The 22,861-nt window shown below is 46.0% G+C and overlaps 2 protein-coding genes across 2 annotated transcripts; one reads left to right on the top strand and one right to left on the bottom strand.

Annotated features, from left to right (window-relative positions):
- Positions 1-1,393: 1,393 nt before the first annotated feature.
- Positions 1,394-7,585, bottom strand: LOC142210115 (acidic phospholipase A2 SpII RP4-like). The gene is made up of 4 exons (XM_075279142.1): positions 7,555-7,585; positions 5,668-5,812; positions 3,585-3,691; positions 1,394-1,539 (listed from the first exon to the last, which is right to left on the bottom strand). Exons 1-4 carry the CDS (start codon positions 7,583-7,585, stop codon positions 1,394-1,396), a joined length of 429 nt encoding a protein of 142 aa, XP_075135243.1.
- A 9,122-nt stretch (positions 7,586-16,707) lies between these two features.
- On the top strand, positions 16,708-19,358 carry UBXN10 (UBX domain protein 10). Its single transcript, XM_075278846.1, has 2 exons — positions 16,708-16,754; positions 18,476-19,358. Exon 2 carries the CDS (start codon positions 18,491-18,493, stop codon positions 19,220-19,222), a length of 732 nt encoding a protein of 243 aa, XP_075134947.1. The 5' UTR covers positions 16,708-16,754; positions 18,476-18,490; the 3' UTR covers positions 19,223-19,358.
- The last annotated feature ends 3,503 nt before the right edge of the window (positions 19,359-22,861 follow it).

Genomic DNA, 22,861 nt, shown 5'->3' with positions numbered 1-22,861 from the left:
TTGCCCATCACTGGACGGATGCGCTCCCCCCAGGAGGTCTGAGTTGCTTGCCATTATGAGGGATATTCGTACTCTTGAGTTTTTAATGGCTACTGCTTTCAATTCTATCTGGTCGCCCTGGGGCACCTACTGTACATTGCATGGGCTCTGATCTAGCATTGACCTTACACCTCTCTCAACCCCTTTTTTTTTTTCTCTCTCTCCCTTATCATAAGAAATGAAATGCAAGGGACAACATGGGGGGGTAGCAAAGTCTTATCTCTGGAGGAGGTGGATGGAGTCCCACTTGGAGTTGATACTGTGTCTACCCTGCACCCATCAGTTGTGAGTAATAATTCTGGACAGTGCCATGATAGCTATGTATTGTCCCTGCCCATAAGCCTGCTCCACTTATTGATGGTGGCGTGCACCATTCTCTCACATGGACATTTATAAGGAGAGGCCCACATGGAGGCCCGAGTAGGGACAACTTTCCTCAAAAATAACGGTGGCTAGGTATTCTCCAGCGAGACTGTGCGCTGCCATCAGTTGGGGACACACAATGGAATCCAGTAAGTGAAACTGCACCAACTGCATCACCAGTAACTTGGCCAGCCGGATGACTCGGGGCAGATTGTTGTTTACTGGACAGACATTCCTTTATGGATGATGACTGATTGAGGAGGAGATGGAGATAATCATGAATAATAATGGCCACGTGCTAGGTGTGGATGTGACCTATCTACAAAGACATTCATAGAAATGATAAAAAACGAACAATTTGGAATATTTCAGTCAAACCCATTTTGTGATGAATCCGCTCACCCTTCTCTAGTTTCTAGAACAATATAGTGAAGAGAGATTGTTAAGAGATTGTTCAGGCAAAAATCGACATCCCCTTTAACTTTTAATTCAGCCAAGGTTGGCGACAATAACCAAAAAAAAATTCTGCTCACCTGCCAGCAGAACTCCGGAAGAGACCCGTTGAGCAGAAGAACCAGAATTTCCCAGGAGGACACTGGAGCATCGGGGACAGGTAAGTAAGCTTTTTTTTTTTTTTGCTTTTTTCGTTGCCCCCAGCTGAGTTAAAATTTAAAGGGATTTTCCATTTTTACCTGGACAACCCCTTTAATGCAGTTCTAATTCCAATATCAAAAGAGGGACATTTACCGAGAAAAGAGGGACAGACGGACTTGGGTAAAAAGTAGTCAAAAAATGGGACAGTGGAGGTAAGTGGTAAGAAGTGTCTGTGCAGAGTATGTAACACCACAAGAGAAGGACACAAGGCTTTCTATGTATTGCTGATGTGTTTTATTACAGTGACATGCTGTGTGACGTATGACAGCAGCTCCTGTATACAGCCCCGAGAGCTCTTAGGATGTGACACTAGCCATGTATACAGGGAGATACAGGTTTAGCAGGGTGGACTGAGCCCGTTACATTTCCTGCTAATCCGGTATCTTCTATTTTCTTCTAAGTACTTATGTCTCTTGATACATAACACGGCAGCTTTGTCGCACTCACAGATTTGCCTGGCGCAGCTGGACATGTCCTCATTATCTGAGGGGGAAACAGAAAGATATGTGGTTATATAGAGGTAGGGGGCTCCATCTCTTACTGAGGTCCTGCACAACTGCAGTTTTCTATGGAAGGACCTAACAATAGCCTCCCGGCTTGTCATGTACAGGTAGTTATTACAGTAACATGCAAAAGTTTGGGAACCCTGTATGGTTAGCACCTAGTAGCGCCCCCTTTGGCAAATACCACAGCTTGTAAACAATTTTTGTAGCCAGTCAAGAGTCATTCAATTCTTGTTTGAGGGATTTTCATCCATTCTTCCTTGGGAAAGTCTTCCTGTTCTGTGAGACTCCTGGCTCGTCTTCTGCTCTTATGAGGTCTAGCCACAGATTATCAATGATGTTCAGATCAGGGGACTGTGACGGCCATGGTAAAACCTTCAGCTTGTGCCTTTTTAGGTAGTCCATGGTTCATTTTGACGTGTTCAGTATCATTATCCATTTGTAGAAGACAACCTCCTCCTCCTATTTTTAATTTAAGTTTACAGATGGCATTATGTTTGCTTCAAGAATTTGCTGAAATGTCATTGAATCAATTTTCCCCTCTACCTGTGAAATGTTTCCCGTGCCATTGGCTGCAACACAACCCCAAAGCATGATTAATCCACCCCCATACTTAACCCCCTCCGAACATCTTCTGGATGCCGGGTGTGTAAACATGGTGGCCGCCAGGGCCGGCGTCAGCGCATGGCATAGTCGGGCAAATGCCGGGACCCACAGAGCCTCTGGGGGCCCCCCGGCACTTGCCCACCCCAGCACTTGCCTGTCCCGATTTCAGCTCATCAGCGTCCGTCGGACGCTGATGAGCTGAATACATAGGCGATTAAAGCAGGAGCTGTGAGCTCAGCTCCTGCTTTAACGCTGCAGGCCGGCTTTGGCGTGTGTAGGCACGATGTGATGATGTCACATCGCACCTACAGCTATGTGAATGGAATGAGAGAGCGGAGAGAGGAGCGGCGGGGGAGCGATGGAAGGTGAGTGTAAGTGTTTGTTTTGTATTAAACATTTAGGTGGAACATAATGAAGGGGGCCCATGAGGGGGGGGGGGACAGCATGACACTGGGGAAGATGAAGGGGGTGGGGAGAGAATGGCATGACACTGGAGCAGAGACGGGGGGACATGAAACTGTGGGCAGATGAAGGGGGGTAGAACGGCATGAAACTAGGGACAGAGATGGAGGGGGCCCAATGAAACTGGGGGGCAAATGAAGAAGAGGGGGGAACGGCATGACACTGGGGAAGATGAAGGGGGGGAGAATGGCATGACACTGGGGCAGATGAAGGGGGGGAGAACGGCATGACACTGGGGCAGATGGAGGGGGGGAGAACGGCATGACACTGGGGCAGATGGGGAGGTGGAACAGCATGACACTGGGGCAGAGACGGGGGACATGAAACTGTGGGCAGATGAAGGGGGAGAACGGCATGAAACTGGGGACAGAGATGGAGGGGAGACATGAAACTGGGGGCAGAGGAAGGGTGTATATGAAACTGGGGGAGAGAAGGAGGGGGCATATAATTTACGGGTGACTGTAGGAGGATTATACTGTGTGGGAGCACATGAAAAATGAATGAGAATGGGTGGAGTCAACATAAAAATGGGTGGAGCTAAATTTGCCACGGCGCGCATTTTGCTCCTCTTTCTGCTCTTCAAAAGTTGGGAGGTATGGCGTTGGTGACGCCACACTCCTGCGTGACGTCACTCGCTTCATCTGCGACGCACAATGTCTCGACTTCCCCGCCTCCTTTACAAGGGGGCCCACTGAGGCTCTGTCGCCCAAGGGCCCATAAAAACCTGGAGCCAGCCCTGGTGGCCACTAATAATGTACTTATATCTGCACCCCGGGCAGAGGGGTAAAGACTAGAAGATAAATCCCCCCGGAGGTTTGTATTAGCTAAACAGATGGCAAAACATGATGTGAACAGACCCCAATAGATTTCTTATACCATTTACTATGTACAAGATCTCTGCTTGTTGTCAGTAAATGGAAGATTAATGGTTTTATCCCGACCGAATATCCAACTTACTGCAGGTGATCGTCCCGTTCTCATAAGTGTAATAGTAAGGAGAGGGAAGTCTTTTACAGCCTCTTTTATAGATATGTAAAAAACAACAAACCCTTGTATGACAGCACCTAAGGGAGGAAAACAGAGCATTGTCATCATGTGTTACATAGGACTGCATAAACCTTCTACTGCACTGAATGTACCAGGAGAGTTATCACTGTGTTATCTGTGGTGTTACATAGGACTGCCGGTGACATCTACTACATTATCTGTATATAGAGAGTTATCACTGTGTTATCTGTGGTGTTACATAGGACTGCCGGTGACATCTACCACATTATCTGTACTCAGAGAGGTATCACTGTGTTATCTGTGGTGTTACATACAGTCCTATGAAAAAGTTTGTGCCCCCCTATTAATCTTAATCATTTTTAGTTCTAAATATTTTGGTGTTTGCAGCAGCCATTTCAGTTTGATATATCTAATAACTGATGGACACAGTAATATTTCAGGATTGAAATGAGGTTTATTGTACTAACAGAAAATGTGCAATATGCATTAAACCAAAATTTGACCGGTGCAAAAGTATGGGCACCTCAACAGAAAAGTGACATTAATATTTAGTAGATCCTCCTTTTGCAAAGATAACAGCCTCTAGTCGCTTCCTGTAGCTTTTAATCAGTTCCTGGATCCTGGATAAAGGTATTTTGGACAAACAATTCAAGTTCAGTTAAGTTTGATGGTCGCCGAGCATGGACAGCCCGCTTCAAATCATCCCACAGATGTTCAATGATATTCAGGTCTGGGGACTGGGATGGCCATTCCAGAACATTGTAATTGTTCCTCTGCATGAATGCCTGAGGATTTGGAGCGGTGTTTTGGATCATTGTCTTGCTGAAATATCCATCCCCGGCGTAACTTCAACTTCGTCACTGATTCTTGAACATTATTCTCAAGAATCTGCTGATACTGAGTGGAATCCATGCGACCCTCAACTTTACCAAGATTCCCGGTGCTGGTATTGGCCACACAGCCCCAAAGCATGATGGAACCTCCACCAAATTTTACAGTGGGTAGCATGTGTTTTTCTTGGAATGCTGTTTCTTTTTGGACGCCATGCATAACACCTTTTTGTATGACCAAACAACTCAATCTTTGTTTCCAAAATGAAGTTGGCTTCTCCAAATGTGCTTTTGCATACCTCAGGTAACTCTATTTGTGGCGTACGTGCAGAAACGGCTTCTTTCTCATCACTCTCCCTGACAGCTTCTCCTTGTGCAAAGTGCGCTGTATTGCTGACCGATGCACAGTGACACCATCTGCAGCAAGATGATGCTGCAGCTCTTTGGAGGTGGTCTGTGGATTGTCCTTGGCTGTTCTCACCATTCTTCTTCTCTGCCTTTCTGATATTTTTCTTGGCCTGCCACTTCTGGGCTTAACAAGAACTGTCCCTGTGGTCTTCCATTTCCTTACTATGTTCCTCACAGTGGAAACTGACAGGTTAAATCTCTGAGACAACGTTTTGTATCCTTCCCCTGAACAACTATGTTGAACAATCTTTGTTTTCAGATCATTTGAGAGCGGGCTGTCCATGTTCGGCGACCATCAAACTTAACTGAACTTGAATTGTTTTGTAGAAAGAAATGGTCCAAAATACCTTCATCCAGGATCCAGGAACTGATTAAAAGCTACAGGAAGCGACTAGAGGCTGTTATCTTTGCAAAAGGAGGATATACTAAATATTAATGTCACTTTTCTGTTGAGGTGCCCATATTTTTGCACCGGTCAAATTTTGGTTTAATGCATATTGCGCATTTTCTGTTAGTACAATAAACCTCATTTCAATCCTGAAATATTACTGTGTCCATCAGTTATTAGATATATCAGACTGAAATGGCTGCTGCAAACACCAAAATATTTAGAACTAAAAATGATTAAGATTAATAGGGGTGCCCAAACTTTTTCATAGGACTGTAGGACTGCAGGTAGCACATTCTACATTAAGTGTAAGCAGCTTGTAACAGCACAATTCAGCTCTGCTACATCTCTTCATGTATATACTGTATATATACTGATCTATATTCTAGGATATCAGGTCACTTACCTATCAATCTCATCCACTATCTGACCTCTGAATCCAAGTCCACAGTTGCAGCCATACAAGAGAAAGTCTGACATCTTTCTACCTAACACTTTCTGAATCAATATATTGAAGTAACCGAGGTTTTGTCCTGACACATTCACTGAAACTACTGTAGAAAGAAGAACCGTCTGTCAGTAACTTCTTGTGATTCTGGTTTTGTCTTGTGAGCAATTTCTTACTATAGATCATTCCTTACCTAGACTAAGGAGGAGCAGCAGACGGAGTAACATTGTGTACAGACAGACGGACAATACACAGCAGAAGACAATCTGTAACAACAAATATGACCATGTGAATATCCTGTGCTGGAGATATACAGAGCCCTGCACTATATATCTCTACCACTAGATGAGGCTGTATAGTATTGTGTGTAATGCTCTGGGCCGCACCATATGGTCAGGAGTGAGTAGATTAATAATCTATAATAACCTTTTTAATGGCTAACTAATAATAATGATGACAGATTACAACGTTTCGGAAATCTCTGCTCCTTTCTCATGTAAATTTAAAAACCATTTCTAGGGGCCACACGGTGGCTCAGTGGTTAGCACTGCAGCCTTGTAGCGCTGGAGTCCTGGTGTTCAAATCCTGCCAAGGACAAAAAAACATCTGCAAGGAGTTTGTATGTTCTCCCCGTGTTTGCATGGATTTCCATCCCATATTCCAAAAAGACATACTGATAGGGAAAAATGTACATTGTGAGCTCTATGTGGGGCTCACAATCTACATTTAAAAAAAAAAAAAAAAAAAAAAAAAACATTTCTGAAGGATGCAGATTTATGTACAAAAGGACACATAGGGATAGAATTCTAGGAGGAAGGGGGGTAGGGGGTTATTAGTAATTGGTGGAAACAATGTAACCATTTCCAGGTTCTTATCCGTTCTCATGGTCTCAGGTCAGTGATTTCTGTAAGATGCCATAAACCCATGTGACAGATTTAACCCTTTCTCCAGTGTTTGAAGCAGGGTCATGAGTTTATACTCATAAATCCGTCGCTTTCCTTGATTTAAAATTCCCTCTTAAAAGCAAAATTTTCATGTGATCGGTGATATTATGATCCTCATCGCAGAAATGTTTTGACACGGGAAGGTCCATTCTTCGTTCTCTAATTGTATGGCGAGGTGAATCCACATTCTAAGCTGCTGTCTGGTCTCTCCAACATACAGATTTTCAGTGCGACATTTGGTGCATATTATTAAATACACTACATTAGGTGTGTTACAGGTGAACGTACCCTGGATTTGGTATATCAACTACTGAAGACTATCAATTTTTTTTATTTTTTTTTAAATATTTCCTACCCACTGGCTAACACGGTACGAGAACAAACATTTTCCTTAGCAGAAATATCTGTGATTTACAGAAATCCATGAACCTGCTGCAGTTATCTCCTTGTTCTAATGGATGGAGCTTCATTATCTGCATTCAGTCTGCCATGTGTGACTATACCCTAATACAGGCTCCTCACATTCCTCCATCTCTGTGCGGTTTACTCCCCCCTCTCTCTTATATATGACATATGGACGCTCAGATACAGCAGAGACTAGATTCACATCTGCATCAGAGGGAAACTTCATTCCAGATTCTGCATAAAACCAGTGGAGAGAAATGTCCTGCACTGAGAACTTTTCTCTCTGTTGGTTTCAGTATAAAAATTATTGAAACCCGATGGACCCCATTATAGTCTGTGGATGGAGAGGCCAGTGCAAGTGTGAATCTAGCCATAGACAGTTGTTTGGACAAAGACCACAGAGTATTGTCCCCTCTCCTCCACTTACCTCTTATCCCGGCCTTGCAGGACACTACAGGTCGTCTCACCTGGAACTCTGAGATTCTTTATTTCCTACCTGAGGAGCTCAGACACTTAATGGATGCCATGTGGGCGTAGACGACTTATTTTGTTTGTTTTCCTCCAGGCAATATAATGTTTCTACCTACTGGTTAAACCTCCTCCAGTCGTGTGCCTAGAGAAGCCCGCAAGTGACATTGAGGTATAATGAGAAAGGCAGCTTTAATAGTGTCTCTGATCCACCTTGACAAGGAGGGTTTAGAAGCTTTGAGACCCCCTGTCTGCTATACATATTAACCAGGAGATTCTGGATCTTTTGAAGGCCCGAGTGCGTATAAAATAGATCTGGAGATAATTTACTACATCCAGATTATGTAGCTCTTCTTCCTCCGATGATGGAGTAGGGGATAAAAAGGGAATGAATCTAAGTTGAATCTTGTCTGGTAAAAATGTAATGTATGGCTCCTCACGAGAAAAAGCCTGCAGCTCCCCCACACTTTTAGTTGAGTTAATGGCAAGCAAAAAAAGTGGTTTTATAGGCTAGGAATTTAAGGTCCACCTCTTCCAAAGGTTCAAAGGGTGATACAGAGATCCATGAGAACTGTGGCTAGATCCCACCATGGAACAGGGACTGAGACCACTGACCTAAATCTCAGAGCACCCTTAAGGACTCTAAAGATTAAGGGATTCTGAGACAGACGTCCGCCTATACAGGCGTATAGGGCTGAGACCTGTACCTTCATAGTGGCATTGGAAAGGCCCTTATCCAAGCCATCCAGAAGAAAGTCAAGAATCACTCCAGCAGAAGGATTCAAACTCTTAGCTTCCTGATTGAAGCATCACTCCTTGATGACCTTACCTATGCTTAGGTAGTTTCGGTTGGTGGACTCTGAGAAACCAGGTTCTAGAGAGGGGGAAGCCTCCAAAAGATCCCTCAACTCATAGCATGAGTTAGGTAAACCAAGCTCTATTTGGCCAGAAAGGTAGGATGGCTATCACAGAGGCTTGGTCCTGTCTGACTTTCATCAATACCCTAGGAATCATGTAAAGGTCAGGGCCAAGGGATCAACAGGGTCCAACGAGGTTGGGCCTTGGATATCCCATCTCTCAGGTGTATCCACCAGTTGAGGGAAAGACGGGTACTGGGAGAAAGTCCGATCCTCTTGTCGAGACCCACAATTCCAGAGATTTAGGACTTCTATCTGAAGAGGACGCATATTCCCTAAAGCCCAAAGGACTGTATAAGCAGAGGCTGACACAAGGCCCAGGACTCTCATAGCTGCCCGATGGACACTTGGTGTGCTATGAGAAGATACCGGACTGCTCTGAGCATCCTTTCTTTCCTTGCTGGTGGTAAGGAAATTTCCATCCGGCCTGACTCCAGGCCAAATCCGGAGAACATCTTCCGAGTTGAGGGAATCATCTATGACTTCTCCCAATTTATTAACCAGCCTAGGTGTTGGAGAAAGGACACAGTGTGATGTTCTCATATTTATTAGTTAAATGTCCTGTATTACTAATTCCTTCTCATGTTATTTTTATGCATTATTGTTGCTGTCATCCGCTTGCCAGAATTTGCATGCTGCATGCCCTTGCTTTTATTAATAAAGTTTTACTTCTGGATGTGGTTTTAGGCAGCCCTGGTCCATGTCACTCCCTGCAACCATTTTAGTTCTTCATAGCTGTGTGACAGGACTTGCTAATACTTTGGGATTGTGAAGGCATTAGTTTTTGACCAGCAGTTAGCCTCAGGATCTAATGTATAAGGGAAAAGACATAATTATTTATTCATTGACACAATTCCAACAACAAGGTTGACAATTAGAATATAAACAAATTGCATTCGCGATTGAGTCGATGAGGTGACAGTATGCGCAATGTGTGTATCCAATAACATTTGCATTGTTTTAACCTGAGCACATGATCAGCCCCTCTCGTGACAAAGGTGCATGCTCCAGCACCTGAAAACGCAACTGTGATTCAGTATGTTTAAGTCTCAATGGCACGATATTGTTGCTGCACTGAAGTTGGGTAGAAGAACACCCTGTCCCTGCATAGCGCTTGTGCTAAACGTATTGGTGCGACACTTTTTATAACACATATAGTGGCTTTCACCATCTCCAGTTCTTAGCACTATTTGATAGGCGCTGTCCTACTGATTCCAGCACAGATTACATTTTTATGTAAATCCCAACATTCCCAAGCAATCTGTCTTGTTAGTTTTGGTGCAACATAAACTCTCTACTGTCAAGTAGGCAGGAAAGGAGACGTGATTCACAGCTCCAATCAGAGGCAGCCAATGTCAGAGCTCAGAATCACACCCACTTGTCTGATCCTGCCTGACCCCACCCTCCTGACAGTACAGAGACTAAATGGTATATCAGGCCCAGCATATATTGCTCAGGAATGGTGGGGGCTAGAGAGAAAATTCCAGTTGTGTAAGTATCAGTGGAGCAGTGCCCATTAAATGATGCATAGATTTGGACTTTTTTGGAGATGGTGACAGGTCCTCAATAAAGGAGGTGCTGCCCATGGCCAGAAAAGTGATGAATGATTATTTGTTATTTGTGCATTTAGAGGGAAGTATATCCACACCTGAAGTCCTTTGACGAAGCCACCAAATATGTCAGCAGAGACAACTGTAACATCAGTGATGTCATCACTTCATTATATATATACAGGAAACACACTCATATAACAAGGGATGAAAGAATGTTTCATTGCTTACACAGTGGCACGCATACTTACCCGTCACGTGACTGCTGATCAACAACTTCAGCAGAACTCCTGAAGAGACCCGTTGAGAAGAAGAAGAACCAGCACGTGCCGGGAGGACACGGAGTATCAGGGACAGGTGAGTATGAATTTTTTTTTTTCTCACTGCCCCCAGATGATTCAAAAGTTAAAGGGGTTAACGGATGGCTTGCCAGCTGAATTCTATAAATGCTATGAGGGTGCCCTGGCCCCCAGGCTTCTTCAATTGTATAGCACAGTGTATGGGTCGGGTTCTCTGCCACTCTCCATGACCGAAGCTCGTATAGTAGTTTTACCAAAGCCAGGGAAGGATCTCGCCTTGTGCGAGTCCTACTGTCCAATTTCATTATTGGAAGTAGATGTCAAAATTTTAGCAAAATTTTTTTTTTTTTTGTAGATTGTCAGCCCCTCACAATGTACATTTTTCCCTATCAGTATGTCTTTTTTTTTTTTTTTTTGGAATATGGGATGCAAACATGGGGAGAACATACAAACTCCTTGCAGATGTTTTTTTTTTTTTTTTTTTCCCCTTGGTGGGATTTGAACACCAGGACTCCAGCACGGCAAAGCTGCAGTGCTAACCACTAAGCCACCGTGTGGCCCCTAATTCTAGCTAAAATTCTGTCATGCAGATTGAATCGAGTGATTCTTTCATTTATCCACTCAGATCAGAATGGTTTTATGCCTGGCCGCTCTACCGCCCGTAATCTGCGCCATCTATTCTTGAATATCCCGGCAGTGCACGATGGTCTCCCTGGATGCAGCCAAGGCATTTGACTCCCTTGCATGGCATTACCTGTGGTTGGTCGTAGGCAAATTTGGGTTTCCTTCAGAATTTATTTCATGGGTCCAACTTTTGCACTCCCACCCCAGAACTTTGGTCATGGTGAATGGCTTTCTCTCTAGATCAGGGGTAGGGAACGTACGGCTCTCCAGCTGTTGCAAAACTACAACTCCCAGCATGCATACTGGCTCTGCTGTTCTTGGAGCTCCCATGGAAGTGAATGGAGCATGTTGGGAGTTGTAGTTGCACAGCAGCTGGAGAGCCGAAGGTTCCCTATCCCTGCTCTAGATCATTCGCTCTCCAATGCGGATCCCGTCAGGGCTGTTTGCTCTCCACTCTCCTGTACGTGCTGGCAATTGAGCCTCTGGCGGTTATATTAAGATGGTCCCCGGGAGTGATGGGATTGGTACGGGGCTCGTTGCGGGAAGTGGTCAGTCTCTATGCTGACAATACTTTGTTATACTTGGTAGACGCTGGAGACTTGTTGGCGGAGGTACTGAGAATTATTAATGGATTTGGTGCCCATTATGGCTTATGTATTAACTGGTCTAAAGCTAATATCCTGCCCCTTGACTATATGGTGCCCTCCGCCTCTGAGCAGCCGTTGAAGGTCTCCTCTGAGATCACGTATTTGGGAGTGTGTGTCTTTCAATCTCTCTCTGACTACTATAATCTCCCATTGCTTTCTTTTGTTCATATAAAGGTGACGGTGTGGGCTCGGTTACCTTATTCTCTCCCCTCACTGGTAAAGCTCATTAAAATGGCCATCCTTCCTAAAATTCTGTATATACTCCCGCATTCATCCGTGTATATCCCAGGCAGATTCTTCAAGAAGTTACATGGTGTCTTTTTTTATGGAGGGGGGTTGCACCCGGGTGACCACAGCCCTACTACCCCACCCCTGGGAGGAGGGAGGTGTTGGACTGCCCAACTTCCATATGTATTACCGAGCGGCTCAGCTTTCTCACATTCTCTGGGCTGTTCATCTGGAGAAGGGCCAGGTTCTTGAACTGATGGTCTACACCTATTCTAGATCTCACTCTTCCCCTGGGCACCTCCTGCTGGTGGTCATTTTTGGCACGGGGGGCGGTTGGATGGCTCATTCCCTATTACGTCAGATCCTGTTGATTTGTTCTCAGTGCTGAGCTTTGTTCTGCCGATGCGGGTATATTCCAGCACTCCCTGAACTGAGGAGTCTTCCCAGCGCCTCCTGGTGGAGGGCTAAGGGGGTATTCTTTAGGGGGGATATCTGTGTGGATGGTGTCTTCCAGTCTTTCCAGCAGTTGAAAGATAGGTTTGATCTTCCTAACACGTTTCACCTGCCGTACCTCCAGCTCTGCCATGCCAATCTCAGTTCCTTGGGACTAAATTTTGTGAGAGTCCCTTTCCTCACCCACGCTACTTATTGGAGCCCCTGGGGGGGGGGGGGGGGGGTCGAGCCATTTCCATTATATATATAGGGATCTTTTGTCAGCAATCTTTAATAGGTCTCCCATTCCGTCTAGGTCTCGCTGGGAGAGGGATGTAGGACGTTTAACAAGGAGTGGGAGTTAGCGGTTGAGACTCCAAAGCTCGTATCTCCCAACATGGGGGAGCGGATGTTCCAGATATATATTCTGCACTGTGCTTATATGAGCACTGCTCGGGTCAACAGGTTCTGGCCTGGTTTTCGGGACCTTTTCCCCAAGTGTGAGAGGAGTACGCAGGTACGTTCTATCGTCTTCTTGGGAGCAAGGTTTTCTTGCACGACCAGATGGGGGCAACTGTCTCAGATGATCCCAAACTATGCCTCCTCTATGTGGATCCAGTGTTTCTGTTCTACCACAGAGAAAATGTTTCCTAATAAATCCCTGTATTGTGCTCGTAAGACTTTGGTCTGCCGTTAGATGTCCTCCTGCCCTCCAGTGCTTTGCGACTGGATCAGATCTGTGAATGTCTCTTTACCTCTTAAAAAATGGATATTTAAGCATAGGGATCTATCTATGGGATCTACGTCTAAATTAAACGATGCCTGGGACAAATGGATTGCATCCCCCCAGACCATGTCTCACCCTAGCCAGGACTATGACTAAATACTTTGTGTTCGTCCCATGTTCCTGTTTGGATGGGTACGAGTGTATGCGTATATTGGTGTGGAGTTCCCGGGGGGTGGTCCTGGAGGAAGGGGGGTTGCTGGTTGTTTATGGCTTACTGTGTACTATTTTTCGATGTTTTGGTATAATTTGTTTCCTTTTTACATGAGGAATTACAATTCTTATATGATCTCTATTTAGAATTTGGGTATTGCCTTTTCTATTACTTGTTACTAAGGTTGAGCCGATCTTGAGATTTCAGGATCATTTTTAAAATCCGATTTCCGATCATTTTCCATCTGATCCCGATCCTAATGCAAGTCAAAGGGATTTTTTAATGCTCGAAAATCGGATTTTAAAAACGATCCTGTTCACTACAGGCTTCAATTTGTGGACTCCATGCTGTGCAGTGATTAAAAAATCCCCCGGCTGCTTAGTCCCCTTACTTACCTGCACAGAACCGCTGCCGCTCCCCGTTGTTCTCGCTCCTCTTTTTTCTACTTCACATGCCTGTAGAGCGCCATGCGTGCCACCGCCTCCCAGACTAGTGTTACTGATGCTGGGAGTAGGCGGGGCTTGTTGTGGCTTAGGAGAGTGTGGGCGGGTACAGGGCGGGGAGGTGTGAGTGCATCACTTACGTCTCCCCTACCAGTACCCGCCCACACTCTCCTAAGCCACAAGCCCTGCCTTATTGTTAGACTCTCAAGCATTGCAAAGCGCTGTAGCCACTCAGGGTCGTCGTCCCCCTAAAGTTGATGACCAGGCTCAATAGCTACATAGTGAATCTGCCGTGGACTATTTGACAAACAAGGCCTTTGTTTGTCAGGCGAAACGCACATTGGGAGGGTCTACGGCTGTGGTGGTAGGTTTGACATGTGAGGGTTTTATTTGATTATGCTCTTCTATGGCTCTGTGACTTTATAGTGGTATATGTGTAGATGTTTGTACCTTTTATGTATCATTTACTGTTGATTTATATCCATAATAGCATGTACATATAATGCCATAGCCATTTTTGTATCATCCCTCACTTTTCCTCTCTAACCCCATACCTTGGTAGTGTTTGGTTTTTGACTACATACTGTCCCCCCTACCATAGTATTTTGTCTACATGTCCTTATATATTTTTATTATGAGTATTAATAAATTATACCGTTTTATGAGCTAGTGTGTGTTCTTTTGGGTTTAATTTGGTATGCTGCACACTTGATATATTTGTTGTATTTTTACAATAACACATTGACCAAGATCCCTGCTCTATCACATTAAGATTTTCCACAGATTTCCCCAATATCTAAATCCCAAATACCCCTGGTTGGCAAATGCTGCTCCGGAGCCAGATGACACATACAGCAGAGCCAACTGGGTATACAAATAAAGACAGAACATTTAACCCCATAGATTGCACCGACCTGTCTGCTTACCTCTTATACCAGACCTGCTGGACATTACAGGTCAATTCACCTGGAACTCTAAGATTCTTTAGTCCCAAGGACTCTCTAAGGTTCTCATGTGGGTAAAGATGTGAGCCAGGAGGAGATAAGACAGCTAAAGAGAACCACAATAGAGCACTGGATTCTTCGCAGGATCCAGGAGAGGAGATGGAAGGTTTTTACTACTTATTGCACCTCTCTTGGGCCTCTGCTTATAGTACTATGATGTCTGAAGAGTCTCTACAATATAATAAAAACACAACTGATTTGGAACGAAACAAAACTGGTGAGCAAACTCTGCACAACAAATCTGGAGAAGTTCACCCATCTCTACCATTAAGGTGTCCATATCATGTATGTGGGACAGACTCGCTGATTTTGGCAGGATCAAATGGACTATCTATTGTGTATGGGTAGTCTAGAAATGAAACATGTCTAATCCTTTCTTTTTTTTTTAAATGTAGATTGTGAGCCCACAATGTACATTTTTCCCTATCAGTATGTCTTTGGAATATGGGATGGAAATCCATGCAAATACAGGGAGAACATACAAACTCCTTGCAGATGGTTTTATGCCCTTGGTGGGATTTGAACACCAGGACTCCAGCGCTGCAAGGCTTCAGTGCTAACCACTGTGCCACCGTGTGGCCCCATGTCTAATCCTTTCTTCCCACAGAAGATAATAAACTGCAGGAGGTGTTTGGAGGTGTTGGGGAAAAAACAATGGTGTTTAGAGAGGACAGAGGTGTGAGCCAATGGTTTATTTCCCATCCCCGTTAAAATTAATGCAAGTTGGAGCAACACGGTGGCTCAGTGGAGCCTTGCAGTGCTGGAGTCCTGGGTTCAAGTCCCGCCAAGAACAACATCTGCAAGGAGTTTGCATGTTCTCCCCATGTTTGTGTGGATTTCCTCCCACTCTACAAAGACGTACTGATAGGAAAAAATGTACATTGTGATCCCTATATGGGGCTCACAATCTACATTAAAAAAAATAATAATTAATGCACGTTTAGCCCCAGTCCGGGGTGTACGGGGAGTCTTATCTTCATCGTCCCCACACGTACTTCATCACTAGACTGGTCATATAGATGTCTACCTCGGAGTGGAGGGTCTGACACCATCACTGTCCACTTGCCTAGAATCCTATAATATCAGCCTATGAATTTATCTTTTTTTTCCCCTATAGGTGATTGTGATTTCCATAGTGATGCAAATAGCGCCATCTAGTGGTATCTAAATGATGGTGCTACTAGTACAGTTTATTATCAACTATATTATAGATTATGCGGTACATTTGGGGATTACACGTGCTGTCTGGGTAAAGCAGGAGGGAAATAAAAGAGAACCTTACATTTTGGTTCACTGTAATACTTGTAGTTTTGCTTTACAACCATCATAATATGCAGCGCCCCCTTGAGGCCTAAGCGTAGGTGACCGTAGACAGGAGCAGAGATGGTAAAGTGAAAATGGGCCATTACCTGTTGTAGTAATCCAGTAGGTAGAGGCCTAAAGTACCTCTATGGGGGGCAGTAATAGGGGTGGGTGATGGACAAAGAGGCGTACTAGGCCTAAGTATAATACTTGGGGCATAAGGGTGTTTCTCCAGTCCCTCACACTACAGGGCGAAACAGCGATCAGGGGTCGCACCCAAAATCACAATGTAGCCCCAGGGAGAGGCCTTTAGATTAAGGGATGAGACATATTGGCGAGAACTTTGCACCCTCAATTTTTCACTTAACTATTGTGCCACAGTATGCCACCCTGGCAGAAGACAAGGCTTTACCCACAGAGTAATATTGGGCCGTGCAATTGGTTTAGTAATGCAATACAAGACATACACTAAATAGAAGTCAATGGAAACCACCTGCAACCATGAGTAATGTATATTATCTGGGGTGTTAATAGTAAAAATGGGGCCCCTTTACAATATTTTGACTGCCAGACCAAAGTACAGGCCAGGCCTAGAAAGTTATCTGTCACTTACATACAGCACCATAGTAAAATACTGCACAAATCTACTTTCCATAATAGATATCCTAACCCCGCCAACAATATGGCCGCCGCCAAGGCAGCGACATCCGTTACCAACCAAGACGTTCTTGCTAAACGTGATGACGTTGTCCGGCGTGTGACGCATGGTTACCCCGGGAGACGGGGTTGTTTACTAGCCATTACTGGACAGGCAGATGGCGGCGATAGGAGCGGCCGTGCACAGGTAACCCGGGGCGGTTTCCTAGTGAGTGAATAGACGGGTCACTAGCTGCGTGGTGGGTGACGTGCATTATGGGGACCACTAGTTAAAAGGACGATATTTTGCACCCCCATTAGCTAATGGATTATTCCGATCGGTCGTCGCAAGTTACGAACTTCCCTGGTGGGATTGTACCATTTATAGGGGTGTTTAGTCAGTCATTAACTGTATGGGGTAGTACATTGTGGGTGTATATTTGGGAGGAGAGGGGTAATATCAGGGGCCTTGTGGGTAATAGTGCCATGATGGATGTTTAGGGGGTGCCCTCTAGGGGTGGGGTAGTGTCATGATGGATGTTTAGGGGGTGCCCTCTAGGGGTGGGGTAGTACCATGATGGATGTTTAGGGGGTGCCCTCTAGGGGTGGGGTAGTGCCATGATGGATGTTTAGGGGGTGCCCTCTAGGGGTGGGGTAGTACCATGATGGATGTTTAGGGGGTGCCCTCTAGGGGTGGGGTAGTACCATGATGGATGTTTAGGGGGTGCCCTCTAGGGGTGGGGTAGTGCCATGATGGATGTTTAGGGGGTGCCCTCTAGGGGTGGGGTAGTGCCATGATGGATGTTTAGGGGGTGCCCTCTAGGGGTGGGGTAGTGCCATGATGGATGTTTAGGGGGTGCCCTCTAGGGGTGGGGTAGTACCATGATGGATGTTTAGGGGGTGCCCTCTAGGGGTGGGGTAGTACCATGATGGATGTTTAGGGGGTGCCCTCTAGGGGTGGGGTAGTGTCATGATGGATGTTTAGGGGGTGCCCTCTAGGGGTGGGGTAGTGCCATGATGGATGTTTAGGGGGTGCCCTCTAGGGGTGGGGTAGTGTCATGATGGATGTTTAGGGGGTGCCCTCTAGGGGTGGGGTAGTGTCATGATGGATGTTTAGGGGGTGCCCTCTAGGGGTGGGGTAGTGTCATGATGGATGTTTAGGGGGTGCCCTCTAGGGGTGGGGTAGTACCATGATGGATGTTTAGGGGGTGCCCTCTAGGGGTGGGGTAGTGTCATGATGGATGTTTAGGGGGTGCCCTCTAGGGGTGGGGTAGTACCATGATGGATGTTTAGGGGGTGCCCTCTAGGGGTGGGGTAGTGCCATGATGGATGTTTAGGGGGTGCCCTCTAGGGGTGGGGTAGTGCCATGATGGATGTTTAGGGGGTGCCCTCTAGGGGTGGGGTAGTGCCACAATAACAGAAAGTGAGTCAATATGTGCATTTTCTCCAATATGGATGCATTATTGCACCTGGGCCTGCCTGTACCACGGGTGGCGGTGACCTCGGTGATGCATTTCCATCGTCCCCAGTGACTGGTGCACGTAACTCACATCCCCAAGGGGTCAGGTCATTTGGCAAAACAACAAAGTACCAAATTGTCCATTTTTGTATTGTTTGCCAAGAAAATTGCGCTGAATGATCAGGGCATCCGAACGTATCTGTCCGGGCAGACGTGAAAGTGTTAAACACATGGCGTGATTTGTACCGCCTGCACCTATTACTTTGTGACACTTTGGGGATCCCATTGTAAGGACTATTGGGCAGGGGCACTGAATGGTCATATGACTTTTTTTTTTTTTTTTTTTTTTGGGGGGGGGGTCTTTGTTGTAATTAAGGGTTATGGTGTGTGGGGGATTTTATCGGATTAAGGTGCCGTCTAGATTAGGGGCCACATTGCTGCGGACTCTGATTTGTTGTCCTTTCTTTCAGGTGCAGTGAATAGAAATGGCGTCTGCTCCGACCGGGCTTAACTCTCCTGCCACGGGGGACCCCTTCCAGAGGATGCACGTCACCAGACCCAAATCTGCCAAAGGTCGCACCAGGACCACCCCGCAGCCCACCGCCCACAGTACAGAGCCTTACCCCTGTGGCATGTCACCCACTCCCAGGGTGTCATCGGCTAGGTCCCTCTCTGGTCCCAGGATATCTCAGGACGACGTCCCGGAGCTTCTCCACCAGCTTCCATATAGACCGCCATCTTCCAGTCTCAACCGCTATCGAGTTCTCCCCTCCATTGGCACAAGCGGGGGTGGGGACAATGCAGAGGATGAACTGGTCCATAAAACCAGCGCCATGAGGCTGGCCCCCGAGGTCCGCGAACGCCACAACACCAAGACTCTGTATCGGGAACAGAGCAGGGGAGAGATGGGGAGCGGCCAGGGCCAAGTCAGTATAGACACTCAAGTGCAGGAGCCACCATCTGAACAGGAGCCTAGACTCCTCCTGGCCATCAGGTCCCATTCTGGTCAAAGGTTTGAGCGATTTTTCCGCCCCTCGGACACGTTGTTGGCCGTCCTTGCAGCAGCGGAAGAGAAGACGGGCGTCTCGTGTAAGAACTGCGCTGTGGAGTCAATGGAGGTACCAAGGAGGAGCTTCCCAGACCTCAGCCGGACCCTACAGGAGTGCGGGATCCCCAACAAGTCTGTACTGTGCATCCATCGGCTTGGAAGGGACTGAATCTGAGGTGCCTTAACATCATACACCATGACCCCGTGCCCAAGCCGTGCAGGGTCACCTCCGGAAATCCTCTAGGACTAAGGCTGCCTGTTTTTTGTTGCAGATTTTGCTGCATTTTTTGACCCAAACCCAATAGTGTCTACAAAAGGAATGAGAAATAGATAAGAAGTTCTTATATTTCTTCCTTCTGCTCGATCCATTCTTGGCTTTGGCTCCAAAAAAGCAAAACACAGCAAAATCTGCAACAAAAAAGGCAGCGTTTCCACAACGTCGGGCCTCAGACTATAAATGTAAGTCCTTGACATAATCGCTAGGTCCCAGTTACATTGTTTAGTGGTCGTCACAATTCTGCAACCCAACTTTCCCTGCCTCTGAAGGGCTGATCTTTCTGTTTACTCATCAATATGGAACTAGGCAATGTATCTGTCCGTTATTAGACATTTGATATGCAGGGGCCTGGGAAAGTGTGGTGGTTAAACCAGTGGGGATTGATTGCAGAGATGTTTATTATGAGGCAGCTTTCCTGGATTCCTGAATGGATCATCTGACTGTTTTTTTTTGTTTTTGCATCATCACAGAAACAGGTGATGTGACAGGGTACAAAGTTAGACACATTGGTCTTTCAGTGCTCTGGGAAAGCTGGGTGCCAAATCCGGCGGGTGTCATAATCAAGGCCATCCTGGTATAAGATGGCAAATCAATCGGTGATCTATCCCTAAGATAGGTCAATAATTGAAGATCAGCAGGGGGGGGGTCTGACATCCAGGACCCCACAGTTCAGCTGTTTAAAGAGACTAGATTAGCACTGTTGCTTCTTCATTACTTACCAAGGACAGCGCCATACATTGTTTAGTGGCTGTGCTTGGTATCACAGCTCAGCTAATTCACTTGAAAGGGACTGAACTATGAACAAACCAGGTGACCAATAAACATGATGGCACATGGCTTGTGAAGCGGTGCCTCAAACAGCTCATCCATGGAGGGTCCTGGGTTTTAATCCCTCACTGATCTTTAAGAGAATGACCTATCCTAAGGAAAATTCACAAATTATCAGATCCCATAAAAACCCCTTTAAGGCCGGGCCCCATGGGACGTAAACACCGCGATTTGCCCGCAGCGGGAAAAATCGTGGCGTTGTACAGTGCAGGCAAAGTGGATCGGATTCATGCGAATCCCATGCCCACTTTGCGGAAAAGATTGCAGCGCGGACAGGCTGCGATTTGGAAAGCCGTTGCGACTTTGCAAATCGCAGCATGTCAATTATATCTACGGAAACGCCAGCGGCTTTCCCGTAGATATAATGTTAAGAGAAAGTCCGCGGAAGAAAACTCTGTGAACTTTCCCTTAAAAAGCTGAGGAAAGAAGAGCAATGTGTTCACGCCGCGGTTCTTTCCGCAGCGCTGTGATTATGGCCCGTGGGGCCTTAGCCTAAGTCACACGGGTGACAGGGACACTTGACAATCTTTATTACCTCCTATGGGGCTAACGTATATACTGCGACACCACATGCGCTAGATAGCGGCACAGGGCGCTGCCCTATTGTCTTGTATTATCAGTAATGAGTATTAGACATGATCACTGTAGATAATGACCCCCACATGACATGTTATAGAAGACGTAGTGATTCCTGGAATCGCACCGTTACTTCAGTAGATTATTATTCTTCTCTGTGATTCTCATCCCACGTTATGTCTCCTCCATATTACTACCAGATCTGTGTTCAATGAGCAGAATGACAACGTTATTAACCGGCCAGTATCCACAGTGTTGTATATGGACCGCACCCCCTCCCCCATGCTCATCTCTGGGGCCAGCGTCCGGCTTATGGAAATGACGCTTAGTGATTGGGTAATGAAAACTTCTGCTGCTTTCATCCTACGCCCAAGATCTCTGCTCCCTTACAGTAAAACGTATTATATTTACTTTATATACTGAAGCCCCACTAGTTACACGATCGGTGACCTATCCGTAGCCTAGGCCATCGATATCTGTCAAAGTATAGTGGCTGTTTTTGGGGCTGAGCTGCAATGCTGTTCACTTGAATGGGACTGAGCTGCAAACAGAGCACGTGACCCATGAACACGACAACACTGATTTGTGACGTGAAAGCGGAACTTACCTGAGCTGATCCTAAGTATTGGTCCCCCATGGTTTAGATTTTGCTGACGTATGCCAACATGTAAGGCCGCAGCACATGAATAAGTGCGCCATCCGATGGTCCGTTCTTTTGCAGCATGTGATCAAGCGTCTTCGAAAACGGTAATAAAGTCTGTTAGAGAGTTGCAGAACGTATCACACAATGATCAGGACTGACGTACAGAAGACTGGACACTGGCCCTTTAAGGCTGTACATCAGCAACCTTTGGCATTGCGGCTGCTGTGGTGACGCTATATGCTGGGAGTTGTAGTGTCACCACCGCTTGCTCCACATCCCATTATTCCAGTCCTGAACAAGTTACTCGGCAGCTGCACAATACTGTGCTCCAAAGAGGATCCATTAAAATACAAGATGGCGGCTGCTGCCAAGCAGCCTGTACAGAGATTACTGAAAACCTAAACATTTGGGGTGACCGCTGTGAACCCCATTTACTCCGAGTCACATCAGAAAATCTGCATAGTCAAGTGTGTAGATATGGCAAACAGCACCTCATACTTCAGCCTTTTGTGACTAGAGGGCGATGGGGCTGAGGGGGTCCCTCACGTCACCCCTGAATTTGTAGGTTGGAGCTCCACAGGGGCCGACCGTCGTCATCCTCCGCCGATCCTGCGTTTGCTGTGAGCTCAGTATTGTATCTACAGAGCTGAACCAATCGCACTTAATAAACAGATTGACACCGACATTGCGTCCAGTTATTGCTCTAAACACAACTCAAGCTGCGGCTGAATAACCTGGGACACACGGGAGTGCGGTTTTACATATATATATATATAAGGGGAACCATCTCGATGTTTGGGACCACTAGGAGTTTAGCATCCAAACCGGACAAGTAGCCATCTGCCTTAGTGTCACAGATCTTTGGGGAAGGCGCCCGTGCCTCCTCATTGGCAGCTCTGGGCACACATGTGCCAAGTATAGTACACAGTGCATGTGCCCAGAGCTGCAGACTTCGCTCCGGGTGGGCGATCTTCCCTTCCAGCATTATCCCCAATTTGGCCTTTATCCCTAGTCAAGATTTCTTTAAGAGCTGTACATTGACGTACATGGCTACATCCAATAGGTGGCGCTAAAGGCACAGCATTCCTTAGAATCCGATCAAAGAACTAGAATCTCGTTTCTGTTTCTCCAGTCAGTTTCAGATGATTAACCCTGAAACTGACTGGAGAAACAGGACTAGAGGCAGCACCTTAATAGACTCTTTAAAGGTTATCCAGGCCTATGTTTAGCTGAAAAAGGGATTTCTGAATGATAGAATCCCTTTAAGGCTGAGGCCTACGTTGCAGAGAAGTGGATTTTGTCGCAGATTTTGCTATGGTCTTTTGAGACAAAGCCAAGAATGGCGTCAACAGGAATGGGAAGTATAGAGGGAGTTCTTATATTTCTCCCTTTTGCTCAGTTCACTCCTGCACACATATATTATGTATAATTTTGTGTAATATACGCGTTCAACTTTGCTACAATATGGGCCCTAAGCCTAACAA

This window comes from Leptodactylus fuscus, chromosome 6 (assembly GCF_031893055.1).
Source record: "Leptodactylus fuscus isolate aLepFus1 chromosome 6, aLepFus1.hap2, whole genome shotgun sequence".
Taxonomy (NCBI): Eukaryota; Metazoa; Chordata; class Amphibia; order Anura; family Leptodactylidae; genus Leptodactylus; species Leptodactylus fuscus.
Note: the sequence above shows the minus strand (reverse complement) of the source record. Positions and strands in the feature narration are given on the sequence as shown.

Bases quoted from the DNA above. Each gene is read 5' to 3' on its own strand.
- LOC142210115 (XM_075279142.1), bottom strand. From the start codon at position 7,585: ATGGCATCCATTAAGTGTCTGAGCTCCTCAG. The intron at 5,813-7,554 runs GTAGGAAATAAA...TTTCTACAGTAG, and splicing joins TAAGTGTCTGAGCTCCTCAG to TTTCAGTGAATGTGTCAGGA. The intron at 1,540-3,584 runs GTAAGTTGGATA...TTTCCCCCTCAG, and splicing joins GAACGGGACGATCACCTGCA to ATAATGAGGACATGTCCAGC.
- UBXN10 (XM_075278846.1), top strand. From the start codon at position 18,491: ATGGCGTCTGCTCCGACCGGGCTTAACTCTCCTGCCACGGGGGACCCC.